This window comes from Pelodiscus sinensis, chromosome 17, assembly GCF_049634645.1.
Source record: "Pelodiscus sinensis isolate JC-2024 chromosome 17, ASM4963464v1, whole genome shotgun sequence".
NCBI lineage: Eukaryota > Metazoa > Chordata > Testudines > Trionychidae > Pelodiscus > Pelodiscus sinensis.
Genome location: NC_134727.1, coordinates 15,613,350 through 15,625,541, shown reverse-complemented (window position 1 = coordinate 15,625,541; position 12,192 = coordinate 15,613,350). Strand labels below are relative to the sequence as shown.

Sequence of the window (12,192 nt, the reverse complement as noted above, 5' to 3'; positions counted from 1 at the left end):
CACCTCTGTCTCCCATAATTGAAATTATTTGTGTGCAGGAATCCCTTGGTGTTATAGAGCAAAAGAACAAGAAGAAAATTAGGTGTCATTTCTTTTGGTGTGTTCCTGACACAATTAATTTCAGAATCAAACAACTCAATTCCTAAACCATCTCCGCAGAAATGTAATACAAGAACTGTGTAAAGTAGATTCAAAAAGTTAAAAAATCCTGAAGTCTAAGGGTATGTCTACACTACAAAGTTAATTCGAACTAACGGACGTTGCTTTTCCGGAATAAGTGGCCTAGTGTAGATACAGCCTTAGTGTATCCTTTAAGGATGGCTTGCAAGGTACTTTGGATGACTTGAACTGCATGTATCTTGGAGACACAAGTTTGCATTATCAGAAATCCATTCATACCTGAAAAGCATTTGCCCAACATTAATGGATTGATGAAAATCATGATAGCTCACTATGTAGCTATCTGAGGTGATAGGAGGAGGGAAAGGTGAATGTATGGAAGCTGCCTGGCTTACTATTTAAATTTTATCTGTGGCTCCTTGGATTAATTCCAGGGGAAGATTGATATTAACTCAGGTCCTCCATTGTGTGTGTTTCCTGGGGACTTCCCCAAGGAATTCAATCATTTGGAACATTCATTATCAAATAGCTTCTTTTAATTTTGCATTATTAATTTTATAGAGAATGAAGATAAAAATTGCTTACTCAATGAGTCCATCAAAAATCCCATAATGTGTTGTGCTGATATAAGAATAAAGACAAAAATTTCTGCTACATTTGTTTTATTGAATCGCCAATTCAGGATGGTCTGGAATACTGGATGGACAGGAGAAATGGCTCCTAGATCTTTACATAAAGGTATAAGAAGAATTTATCACTTATGCTGAACATTGTATGCCAATTCTTCCATTACTTGATCTAGAGAGAGAGAGAGAATATTTAGAGTGCTGAGGGTGCTGAGTGAAATATAAAAACATAACTAACAGAGGGGGAAATGGAGATGATGATCTCAATGCAACAGTCTTGCATGGGCAATGTCTCCAAAATGCTGTCTAATCAAAACATTATTTGTTTGACTTACATTTCACCAAATAAAACCCCACAAAGTCCTTCATTCTTCTATTCTTCATTCTTCCATAGTAAATAAATTCAGTTTCCCCCCATAATTTACTGTGCATTTAAAATTGTGTGACAATTTTTGTAAGAATAATTTCCTCAGCTGATATTTCCGTTCCCACTAATTACTGGTTAGTTTGCTGTATGGAAATTCATTGCTGCTCTCCACCCAAGTAATGACTGACTAGTGGGGTTATGTGTACATATTATAGCTTGTAAAGTCTTTTGGGTGGTACTGTACTATATTAGTGCAAATATAATATATGTGGATATACCTTTTGGTTACATGTTCCTTCATACTTTATGCCAATGTTGACTCCAGTTTTCCTTGAGAAGAGAAAAAATAAGCATGTGTATGTCTTCAAAATAAAATATCTCATGCAGTCACATGTAAAAAATAATAATAATAATAAAGGAAATGGACCGTATCATACAAGATATTTGACTGAGACAAACATATTCATATCAGCCCTCTTTGATCTATCTGGTATGTTTTGCCAATTTTTTTACAGTTTGAAAACCATCATACTCTTGTTTCTGGGCATCTGCAGGACGGGTTTGCCTATCAGATGCATTCTGGGTTCCTTTGTCAGATCTTTCAATGAAAACCCTGCTGTTGTATATTGGGTTGTAGATATAGATCTTGTTGTTATGGTAACTGAGTAGGTCACTGGGGTCAGCCCAGCTAGTCTGGGCTTGTACTGGTGAGTTCTGTGCTATGCAATAAAATGGACACTTGCACCTACTCCAGCTCTCTGCCTTTCCACTGATTTCTTCCTATACTCTGAAACTCCCCACGACATAACACCTGCCCTGTGTTTATAGAAAAAGTATTAAACAGTGTTTTGCCCCACTAACACCTGGTGTCCCAATATCATCATCATTGTATCTGCCATCTGCACCAAATATACAATGACTTTTATACAATAAATTCTTTGTAAGTTTACTCACTCTCTTGCTGAACACAAACTACATTTGTTGGCATATGTTATACCATCTGTGCCACAGACAGGCCTGTAAATCGTTGGGCAGAAAATGTGTTTCCTCTTTTGTGATTTTGAATATTCACTGCAGTCATCCTGCAAAAGTAGTTATATAAAATTCAAACACATTTATTATTGGGAGTAATAAGTCATCTGTTGTAAAACTAATCTATTGGGCTAACATAGCACCTTTCTTTAAGTAAGAGGTCTTCTCTAGGAAGAAGGTCTTTTGATTTCCATTTTACAGAGTGAGAAAAAGTCAGAGTAGGCCAGATTTTCCATTCTACTTTTGTGTATCTGTGGCTGTTAGTTTGGTACAAAACTGGGCTGAGCAAACTAAGATCAGAATAAAGAGGCTCTTTAAATCCCTTTAAGTGGCTGGTGTGGCATAAACACACCACATCATGGAGTTTGATTCGCGCTACAGAGATGAAAAGACTTTCCCACAATGGAGAAGATTGTGGAGACAATGTTTACACAGGAGTACTCTCTGGGGATTTTTAATTTCTATTATGCTGCAATTGTGGCATGAACTGACCACTTCATGAAGGAGAATCAGGGCCAGAAATATTACAGGACCTTTCCAAACTCCTACAGAAAGTCTGTGACATAAACAGGAATAGAACCCAAATTTCATATCTTCCCAGCTTTCCTTTTACCACAAAGGCCATGCTTCCAACTCATCTCTTTGATGTATAATAATTAAAACACTCCAATCATTATGGTTTCTAAGCACTACCATGTTCACTGTCATAAGAAACACCGTCTGTTCCACTAAAAAAAGATAATCCTTTAGATCACCCCTAGCTTGTCAGGCCCAACAGGTAGTGATCAATGGGTCAATGTCTGATTGGCGGTTGGTTTCAAGCAGAGTGCCCCAAGGATCCATTCTAGGGCCAGTTTTGTTCAATATCTTTATTAATGACCTGGATGAGGGGATCGATTGCACCCTCAGCAAGTTCACAGTTAACACTGTGGGGGAGAGGTAGATACATTGGAGGATAGGAATAGGGTCCAGAGTGACCTAGAGAGATTAGAGGATTGGGCCAAAAGAAATCTAATGAGGTTCAGCAAGGATAAGTGCAGAGTCCTGCACTTGGGACGGAAGAATCCCAAGCACTGTTACAGGCTGGGGACCAACTGTCTAAGCAGCAGTTCAGCAGAAAAGGACCTGGGGATTACAGTGGATGAGAAGCTGGATATGATTAACAGTGTGCCCTTGTAGCCAAGAAGGCTAATGGCATATTAGGGTGGATTAGAGGAGCATGGCCAGCAGATCTAGATAAGTTATTATTTGCCTTTATTCATCACTGGTGAGGCCACATCTGGATATCACATCCAGTTCTGGGTCTCCCATTACAGAAAGGATGTGGACGCATTGGAGAGGGTCCAGTGGAGGGCAACCAAAACGATTAGGGTGCTGGAGTACATGATCTATGAGGAGAGGTTGAGGGATTTGGACTTATTTATTCTGTAGAAGAAAGAGTGAGGAGGGATTCCATAGCACCCTTCAGCTACCAGATGGGATGGAGAGAGGTTGTTCTCAGTATTGACAGATGACAGAATGAGGAGCAATGGTCTCAAGTTACAGTGGGGAGGGGTAGGTTGGATATCAGGAAAAACTATTTCACTAGGAGCATGCTGAAGCATTGCAATGGGTTACCTAGGGAGGTGGAGGAATCTCCATCCCTAGAGGGTTTTGTTGTTGTTGTAAGGATAGGATTTTCCCATGTATTTTTGGCTCAGGTATTATCAACATTTTCATGATTGGTATTTATATTATGCTACATGTCAATTTTAATGATAACCAATAAAAATATGACACTACCTTCTTCTTACATTTTCCTTTATGTGCCAGGTCTATGGCAGCCCCATTTCTGCAGGATAAAAAGTTGGAAGAGAGAAGACAGTTATTGCCAGTGAAACTGTCTGCCTGGTGAATAAAATGCTCCAGAACTCAGTATGAAAATAAGCAACAGTCAAAAACATATGGAATATTTGAGAGAGATCATTGGGAATCATCAGATTCTCTCTTCAATACAATCTCAGAAATGATAGGGGATGTGAAGTTCCTTGTCCCAAAAGATGTGAACATGGATCTGATTTTACCATGGATTCACGCTGCATTCTGGATTTGTAGTTTGGTGCTTACATGAAGATAAACCATTAGCTAAATATAGTGGATCATATTAACTATGGTGTCTGTCCTGGGGACATGGGGCATAAACAGAAGAGGGCAAAAGAACATGGGGGTGAGTCAGGGACTCAACAATCTCAGGTCATTGAAATATCCCTGTGTAAAGAAAATGCTTTCACAAGAGAACTCTTCTCAGCATTTCTAACCATTGATTCAGTGATACCAATGATAATAGTCAAGGACTTACAAGATTTCTACACACAGCCTACAGGCATTAACATAAGTGACACCATTTGTTCCACAGACTGGTGCATACATCCGGTCGCAGTTTATCTTGCGCGGGTCTTTACTTTGGCCATAGTATCGTCTACAATCAATCTGCAAAATGAAGAAGTTGTTATCTGAGTGGAGCCCTAGGGACAGGGAATGCTCCTGGCCCTCACCTCTTCCCCTAAGCACTCCTCTTCCACCCCTCCAGGGCGGGCCTGTGACTACATGGCTACCTAGCCATCATGACTCTTTCTCCAACTTCTGCCAAGCCCCCAATCCATTTGGTCAATGCTGGACCCTCTGCTTCCACCAGCTGTGGGGCTTGGCTCCAGCTATAGTAGAGGGACCAGTATTAACTGAGCAGGTACTGTGTGGGGCACAGATCCTTAGGGGAAGAAGCAGGATGGTTACAGAGCCCCATGGCCAGGGGCCAGGCATGCAGCCCTGTGGGAGTGCGCTGAACTCTGTAGCCACTGGACTGTGCCCCTGGGGATCTGCTGCCCCCTGCCTTTTCCCTCCAGTGTCCCTCTCCTTCCCTAATCCCACTCCTCCCCCTTCCTCCTTGAGCTTGAGTGCTGCTCTGAGAGGGGGATGGAGCAGGAGTTGCCGAATGTGGGGCCCAGGTTTTCCCCATGAGTGCGCCAGCCTGTGAGCACCCACAGGGATGCTAGACTACAGATGTTGCCAGACCACAGAAATCTGGACTGTAGAAATCCATCCTGTATGTTAATGTCAAATAGAATACATTTGGATTTACCCTTTTTAGACCAGCATGCTGTAGGCTAAGCTTGCCTCCACTTTTCCTTGAAACACAAAAGAAATAAAAATAAATGTTGCTGCACAGCAATACATTTCCTAAGATCACTGTGCAATTACACAGAGGTGCGTGGAATGCGTAATATGTATGTATTGGGGACAGAGATATATTAATCTGTGTTTTTAGTACAGGCAGTCCCCGGGTTACGTACAAGATAGGGACTGTAGGTCTGTTCTTAAGTTGAATCTGTATGTAAGTCGGAACTGGCGTCCAGATTCAGCCGCTGCTGAAACTGACCGCCAGTTCTGACTTACATACAGAATCAACTTAAGAACCCCAAGCGTCCCCAAGTCAGCTGCTGCTGAAACTGATCAGCAGCTGATTCCAGGAAGCCCGGGGCAGAGCAACTCTCCCTCGGGCTTCCTGTAGTCAGCGCTGGTCAGTTTCAGCAGCGGCTAAATCAGGACGCCTGGGACAGAGCAGCTGGGGTGCTGCTGGGTTGCTCCAGTAGTGCCGCTCCAGCAGCACCCCATCTACTCTGCCCCAGGCGTCCTGATTCAGCCGCTGCTGAAACTGACCAGCAGCGGCTGAATCAGGACCAGAGCAGCTGGGGTGCTGCTGGGTTGGACCAGTAGCGCCCAGAGCGGCGCTGCGGGACCAACCGGCAGCACCCCAGCTGCTCTGCCACAGGCGTCCGGAGAATAGCCTAGTCTGCTGGGGGGGGGGGGGAGGGCGTACTAGCTGCGCCCCCCCCACCCCAGCAGACCAGGAAGACACGGGCGGCGGACCGAGATGCACCGCGGTCCCGCCGCCTGGGTCCTCCGCGGCTTTGCTCCCCGTCTCCCTGGTCTGCTGGAGACCAGCAGACCAGAGAGACGGGGAGCAAAGCCTCTGAGGACGCCGGCAGCGGGACAGCCACGGGGCGTCTGGGCTGTCCCGCTGCCGGCTTCCCCCGCGGCAGCCAGCAGCGGAGCAGCCCAGGCGCGCCTGGGGTGCCCCGCTGCCCGAGCCCCCCCCCCCCCCCCCCCGCCGCTTTGCAAAGCCTCCGGGAAGCCGGCAGCGGAGCAGTCCAGGCGGCCTGGGCTGCCTCGCTGCCTGAGCCCCTCCACGGCTTTGCTCTGCATCTTCCTGGTCTGCAGACCAGGGAGACGCAGAGCAAAGCCCCAGAGTACACTGGCGGCAGGACCGCGAGGTCCCGCAGTCCGTGTACTCTGGGGTAGCCCCGTTCGTATCTGCGGATCCGACATAAGTCGGATCCGCGTAAGTCGGGGACTGCCTGTATTCCTATCTCATTTGCTGCAGTAACTCTAATAATTGCTCACAGAAAATATTGATATGGTTCCTCACCATTTTGCTGCACACAGAAAACATATGTTGTCATACATCATACCATCGGTGCCATAGACAGGATTGTACTCTTTCGTACAGAGGAGGGTTTTGCCCATTGGTGGTTCTGGATAGGCACTACAGTCATTCTGCAACTGTAAATATAGAGTTTTTGAGACACCTAGATCAACGAATGTTAATAACCGTTACTGTTAATTCTCTTGGGGGTATATTACAGGAATGCTGGCTATTATGGAACTACCTCCTATTAATGTGGCAAACTCTGTGACTGACCATATGAAACACATGGGGATAGTCTCTTTCCTGAAGTAAGTGAACTTTTTAATCCATTCCCAAAATAAGTGTTTCTATATCTCAGTTGGAAATATCAGTGCCACAATGCCAACATCCAATAACTAATACCAATAATGATAACAACTGGTACCATTTTGCTTTTTGATTAAGCCACCACTCTAGGTTTCTAGACTATACTCACCACAAATATCTGAGCACTTCACTCTAGTTTTAGTGTAGAAAAGTTGGCCACAGTGCAGCCCCTAACTAATGATTAGGGGAGAGAGAAAATTACTAAACCAGAAAAATTGGACTAACCTGATTTGCAGGTTCACTGACAACACCTAGAGCAAAAATATTGATACTCAGTATACAACGAGACAAATTCTTGCGATGGAAATCAAGTTATAAACATTAATTCAAGGAAAATGTGCACTGAACACTTTAACTGCAACGAATGGACCATACGTGGTGTTTGCACAATTTGGAAATATAACTGTTTGTTTATTATTTACAACTAGAAAATGAACCTGTTGCTCATGTCAGCAATGTCTTTGTACGAACTGGGGGGTAAGGGAGGAGCTTCAGCACCCCCTCCCCTGCTTAGGAGGCTCTGGTGGGACTAGGGATGAGGGATTCAGGATGCAGGCTGCCCCAGGGAGAGAGGACTACCCAGCCCTCTCTCACCACAGCAGCTTGTTGAGGAGTGCCTGTCTATGACCACTACAGCGGGCACAGCTGGGGGAGGGGTGCGTGTTCACTGGCTGGAGGACAGACAGGCAGACTCTGGGTATGTCTACACTACAGTGCTATTTCAAATTAACTTAATTCGAAATAGTTAATTCGAATTAAGCTAATTCAAAATAACACATTAATAGCAAAATAATAGCATTTTGCTATTTCAAAATAGCACGTCCACGCTGAGTGGACCCTGAACCGAAGTTAAGGTTGGCTGGAACCAGTGCCGGCAGGGCATCAGTTTAGGACTTAGTATGTGGGGCTGCTGCCTGAGGCTAACTGAGCGCCGTGCTTAAAGGGACCCTACCCCCACACCAGACAGACAGTTCTCAGGGTTCCCCGCTTGCTTGTCTACCTTGATGAGGGACAGCAAAGCAGCCCTGTCTTGGAGTGCCCTGAGTGCCTGAACGTGGGACACCACAGCAATTGGCTACATGGAGCCAGAGCTGCCCCGGGCATGCCGGTGCCTCTCGTGGGGTCGTTGCCATCAGCTCGGCTACACTTGCTGCAGGCTGCCATCTGGGAGGTCCATCGGAGGGGCTGTCAGGATCCAGGAGGCCCTGAGGGAGAGCATCCACCCCGAGGAGCCATCAGAGCCTCCCCTGTCCTCCCCACCGGGGGCTCGTGCCCCATTCCTTCCTTATGTCCATCCACTTACCCCTCCCTAGCCCCCCTTCCTGATGTGAAATAAAAGACACATATGTTAAAAAATAGAAACTGGGTTTATTGAACAAAACTGGGGGGGGGAGGGGAATGAACCTCTGGGGAAACTGGGAAAAGGAGGTGGGAGAGGGAAAGGGAGAGGGTAGGAGAGGGGAGGGGGAAACCTAGGAGGAGGGAGCTGGAAGGGGGAAGCAGGGAGAAGAAGGGGGAGGGGAAGCTCAGGGTCTCACCGGACCAACTTGACTTTCATGCTAACCAGCTCCTGGGTTTGTATGTTGCCTTTGGTGGCCAGGCTAGCAGCTATCCTGCCATAGATGGCCGCATTCCTCCGTCTAGTGCGGAGATCATGGACATTGGAGGCATCCCCCCCAAACCTGAATAAGGTCCATGATCCCCACCCTGGCCCAGGAAGGCGCCCACCTTCTCCAGCCCCTGTCAGGCTCCTGGGAGCTGACAGACTGCTCCTGGGGAGGGGTGGAGTGGCTTGCTGGCTCATGTTTTGGGGCCACTGGGTCAGGGGGTCCGGTGGCCACTGCTGGCTCTGGGCTGGAGCTGGCACAGGCACTGTGGCCAGGGTCTACCCCTTTAATGTCTCCGGGGTTGGGGGAGAGGAAAGTAAGTTTTCCTGGTTGTGTCCAGAGTGGCCACCAGGGTTCAATGGGAAGGGCTGGAGGCCCCCTATTTCGAATTAAGTATCTACACAGCACTTAATTCAAAATAGTTATTTCGAATTTGGTGTTACTCCTTGTAGAATAAGGTTTACCAAATTCGAAATAAGGGCTCCTTTATTTAGAATGTATTTCAAAAGAGCTGTTTGCCTGTGTAAATGCTATTAAAGTTAATTAAAAATAACTGCTGTTATTTTGAATTAACTTTGTAGTGTAGACATACCCTATAGGAGAGAGTTATCTCTTTTTCCATCCCTGTCCCCAGCTGCCTCCATGGGGTTATAATTGTCCTGTCCCTATCTCTGGTCCATTGCGCCCACCCCCTCCCGGCATGGTCATTATATAGTATGACTGTCCGTGCTAGCAGAACCCTCCCTTTCTGTATTATGAGAAACAATTGCATTCCAGGAACATTCCATTGTCCTGGAGCAATCAAACCTTTACCTTGCTTTAAGTTATGATAAGAGAAAGCTGTGTACCAAATTTGGAGGTCCTAGCTCTTACTGTGTAGGAGGAATTCTTAAACAGACGGACAGATGGACAGATAATCAGACTCATTCATTCATTCACTCACTCACTCAGGGTATGTCTACACTACCCCGCTAGTTCGAACTAGGAGGGTAATGTAGGCATACCGCACTTGCAAATGAAGCCCGGGATTTGAATTTCCCGGGCTTCATTTGCATAAGTGGGGAGCCGCCATTTTTAAAACCCCGCTGGTTCGAACCCCGTGCAGCGCGGCTACACGGGGCACGAACTAGGTAGTTCGAACTAGGCTTCCTAGTTCGAACTACCGTTACTCCTCGTGAAATGAGGAGTAACGGTAGTTCCAACTAGGAAGCCTAGTTCGAACTACCTAGTTCGTGCCCCGTGTAGCCGCGCTGCACGGGGTTCGAACCAGCGGGGTTTTAAAAATGGCGGCTCCCCACTTATGCAAATGAAGCCCGGGAAATTCAAATCTCAGGCTTCATTTGCAAGTGCGGTATGCCTACATTACCCTCCTAGTTCGAACTAGGAGGGTAGTGTAGACATACCCTCTCAGACAAACTCTCTCAAATATATAGCAAATGATCAGATTTTCTGCTCCCCTGGAAATGCAGGGTAACTAATATTTACTTGTCTTTACTAATATTTACTCTTCTCAGTAACATCTTTCAGAATGATTTCAGCTCTTTTTGGAATGAGTCCTTTCACATATTTGATGTCCCACTTATACATACTTCATTTTATATATAAGTCCTTTTAATATTAACCTGATCCTTAATAAGTAATGTATGATGTTGCATGCTAACACTTTATGGTAACTTGACCTTAGAAATATGTGTTAAATATTGAAAATTCAAAAACTTGAAACATTTCTACCTTCTCTATAGCTGGCTGAAAAATGAAGGGATGTGGGAGGGGAATTTCACAAAAAGTTAATTAAAATGTTTCCCTTTAAAAATTTTTTTCGAATGTTATTGTCATTGATATTTTCAAAGGTTTGAATGTTTTACCACCATGTCCAGTTGCAACCAATTATCATATGGTACATTTCATAGCATCATGGACAAGGAAGATTTTGTTAAAGAATATTAACACTGACTTGTACTCTAGTACTTGCTTCCTTAGATTGTTTGCTATCCATGAAAAACAAACTGGATCTCAGAATTCTTCATAAAGACAAGCATGTCATGGACCTTATCCTTTAATAATCAATGCTTTCAGAGAACTAGGAAGCCACAAAAATATTGCTTTGTAGAGATTATAGCAAAGAGTACTCACCTGAGAAGCAACATAAATATGCCAGAGTGAAGACTATGAAGATACTAGCTGTCTTCATGGTGGAGATGCTCAATCTAGGTTAAGTCTGTTCTGTTCTGCTCGGTAGATGCAGTGAATCCCATAGAGAAAGCTCAGATATTTATAGTCATGCCCAGAACCTCCATCCTGATTTGGAAATCACATGCAAAAGATATCAGTGCTACCGGATACCAGAATACGTTTGTTTTTGAGGAAGTCCCAACGTTCTTGGAACGATGCATGCTTTCTCAGCCTTGCCCTCTTGATCTTTTCCCCAAACAGTTTAGTATTTCCATAAGCATTGTGGGTTGATGCATGACAACTACCCTCCCGCAGAAAAACTACTGGCCACAGTGAATCTGATAATGTACACATTTTTGTGGAAATTTTCATTATGGGCTCCATAAAGCACTTTTTAAACTGTCTTTATATTGTTGTAGGTTTCTTTAAATTCCTTCACATCCCATCAAGAGCACTGTACAAATGGAGCATGGATTGCCTGATAGCCGTATATCTCCTATTACATTTCAAATCTCTTAAAATAGACTGTTCAATTCAACCATCAGTTTGATTACAGATACATTTCTTTCATAGCTCAAAATTAATCCCCCTTTCAAGCTGTTCTCAGATTCTTGCCTCCCTAAGTATCACTGCCCAGATTCACTTGTCTCAGAAGTTCTGTTCTTTTCCTGATTAAATCTCTCTAGATATATATTCAGTGTTCAAGTATAAGAAAATAAAGAGTCAAAACAAGGCAACAGTCAGCTTTTATTCTTTCCTCATGAAAGTAGGGTTTGCTAGGTTCCTAGACATTACCATATACAGAAACATAAGATCATAATATACCAACCTTGATTGGAAAATATCATTTTTTCTCTTTTTTTAAGTGACAGAAAGAAACTCAGGCATGTTATATGGGAATTACTGGCCAAAAGGGAAGCATTTGGTTTTTTTTAGCTCCCTCCTATTAATCACATTCCATAAGAAATTAAATATAAATGAAAGCCTGATAGGCTTTGGTCAGACCGATGCTCTCAGTTGGGAGAGGTCTTAAACCTGTTATCAAAGGAAACTGGGGATTCATCTGTAGTAAAAACAACAAGAACAAAAACCCTCTTACAATGGGAAAAAGCCAACATAACTCTCTGCATCTCTTTCCAGGTACCCTGAATTCTATGTTGGCATTGTGAAAGTTTCATCATTTCTGCTACTCCTTTGTTGTTCTCCAGTGCACTTCTTTTACACCCTGGCTTTTGTTCAGTTTGGGCTCAGTATTTGTCCCCCTGAAAACTACTCTAGAGTTTGATAGCAGATAGATGCAAGAAATATGTTGCATGCTCCTACATTGCTTCTCGTATAGACAAGGATTCCAGTATATACTTTGTTCTCAAACTGTGGTGCAACAATTTATCCGTATATACTGTAAGGATTTTTTGAGACTTTTGAGACTAAACTTCA

The 12,192-nt window shown here is 44.2% G+C and overlaps 1 protein-coding gene and 1 long non-coding RNA gene across 3 annotated transcripts in view; one reads left to right on the top strand and one right to left on the bottom strand.

Moving 5' to 3' along the window:
* LOC112543852 (uncharacterized) overlaps positions 1-12,192 on the top strand; it is a 32,824-nt gene that overhangs the window by 15,591 nt on the left and 5,041 nt on the right. The window contains exons 2-3 of one of the 2 annotated variants that reach the window (XR_012896310.1): positions 3,958-4,351; positions 6,828-6,918. This is a non-coding gene — a long non-coding RNA (uncharacterized LOC112543852). The remainder of the gene's footprint in view (positions 1-3,957; positions 4,352-6,827; positions 6,919-12,192) is intronic. The other variant, XR_003087121.2, reaches the window with a different exon arrangement.
* LOC102449269 (ovomucoid-like) lies at positions 773-10,999 on the bottom strand. Its single transcript, XM_006138089.3, has 9 exons — positions 10,717-10,999; positions 7,202-7,227; positions 6,611-6,744; positions 5,264-5,309; positions 4,484-4,614; positions 3,928-3,976; positions 2,068-2,195; positions 1,392-1,443; positions 773-918 (listed from the first exon to the last, which is right to left on the bottom strand). The coding sequence occupies exons 1-9, from the start codon at positions 10,772-10,774 to the stop codon at positions 910-912; spliced, it is 633 nt and encodes a 210-aa protein (XP_006138151.1). The 5' UTR covers positions 10,775-10,999; the 3' UTR covers positions 773-909.